At 39.3% G+C, this 1,404-nt stretch overlaps 1 protein-coding gene across 1 annotated transcript; it reads right to left on the reverse strand.

Annotated features, from left to right (window-relative positions):
* Window positions 1–225: 225 nt before the first annotated feature.
* On the reverse strand, window positions 226–795 carry LOC110292975 (interferon alpha-1). The gene has a single exon (XM_021160679.1). It carries the CDS (start codon window positions 793–795, stop codon window positions 226–228), a length of 570 nt encoding a protein of 189 aa, XP_021016338.1.
* Window positions 796–1,404: the final 609 nt, after the last annotated feature.

Below are 1,404 nucleotides of genomic sequence, written 5' to 3' on the forward strand. Positions count from 1 at the left end.
AAATAGTTAAATAAGTGAATAAATAAACACATAAATAAATAAATTAATACATACATACATACACACATAACAACCAAATGGAAGGAAGAAGTGCCTTTACAGAAATATTAAGGCAAATTGTTTGAATTCCTGCCAAAATGAGTAACAGTTTTGAGATGGCAGAGATATGAGTAGAGAGGTACAGTGTTCTAGTCTGGAAGAGTCCTCTACACTTTGGCTCAGGACTCATTTCTCTTCTCTCAGTCTTCCCAGCACATTGGCAGAGGAAGACAGGGCTCTCCAGACTTCTGCTCTGACCACCTCCCAGGCACAGGGACTGTGTTTCTTCTCTCTCAGGTACACAGTGATCCTGTGGAAGTATTTCCTCACAGCCAGCAGGGAGTCTTCCTGGGTCAGGGGAAGTTCCTGCACCCCCACCTCCTGCATCAGACAGCCTTGCAGGTCGTTGAGCTGCTGATGGAGGTCATTGCAGAATGAGTCTAGGAGGGTTGCATTCCAAGCAGCAGATGAGTCCTTTGATGTGAAGAGGGTCAGGATCTGCTGGGTCAGCTCTTGTAGGACAGGGATGGCTTGAGCCTCCTGGATATGCTGGGCATCCACCTTCTCCTGGGGGAATCCAAAGTCCTTTCTGTACTTCAGGCAGGAGAGAGGGGAGAGTCTCCTCATTTGTATCAAGAGTGTCAAGGTTCTCTTGTTCCCGAGGTTATGAGTCTGAGGCAGGTCACATCCTAGAGAGCAGGTTGACCAGTAGCTCATCACTGTCAGGACCATCAGGAAAGCGCAGAGCCTAGCCATGGTGAATGTTGCCAATGCTTCTGATCTTCTGGACTGTTTGGTCCTGATCCTTCTCCTCTAGGTTCTCTGATGACCATACTGGGTGAATGTGTCTTAAATAGGGCAAACACTAGTTTTTACTTTCTGAATGCCCTCCTCTAACTTTCCAATTGTCCTTTCACTTTCTTTAACTCATTCTCTACTTGTGTCAAGGGATTTTTCTCAACCATTGTAGTTTTCATTATTGTTTCCTCTTTCACTGCTCCCCACCAAAAGCTGTTCTACACTTTTTCTTTTCCTAATTTTAATTTTCATTAACTGTTATAGAACAAATAAACTGTCTTTGTTTGAAATTTACATATTTATTATAAATCAAAATTTCCTTTAAAAAAAATCTATAAATGTTAACTAAATTTATTTTACATTTAATTTTTGTTTTATTTATATTGCTTACAAAGTATTTAAATCATAATATAAGATAGGTCTGAAAATTCTCTCAATTATACTTTAAAATGTTTAAAGCCCTAAAATAGGGTTCTTCAATTTACCTTCATTAAATGTAATATAAATTTATATAAGGCTTAATTTAATAATCACTGCTATTTATCTGATACTTTAGTGCCATCAAGA

This window comes from Mus caroli, chromosome 4, assembly GCF_900094665.2.
Source record: "Mus caroli chromosome 4, CAROLI_EIJ_v1.1, whole genome shotgun sequence".
Lineage (NCBI taxonomy): Eukaryota > Metazoa > Chordata > Mammalia > Rodentia > Muridae > Mus > Mus caroli.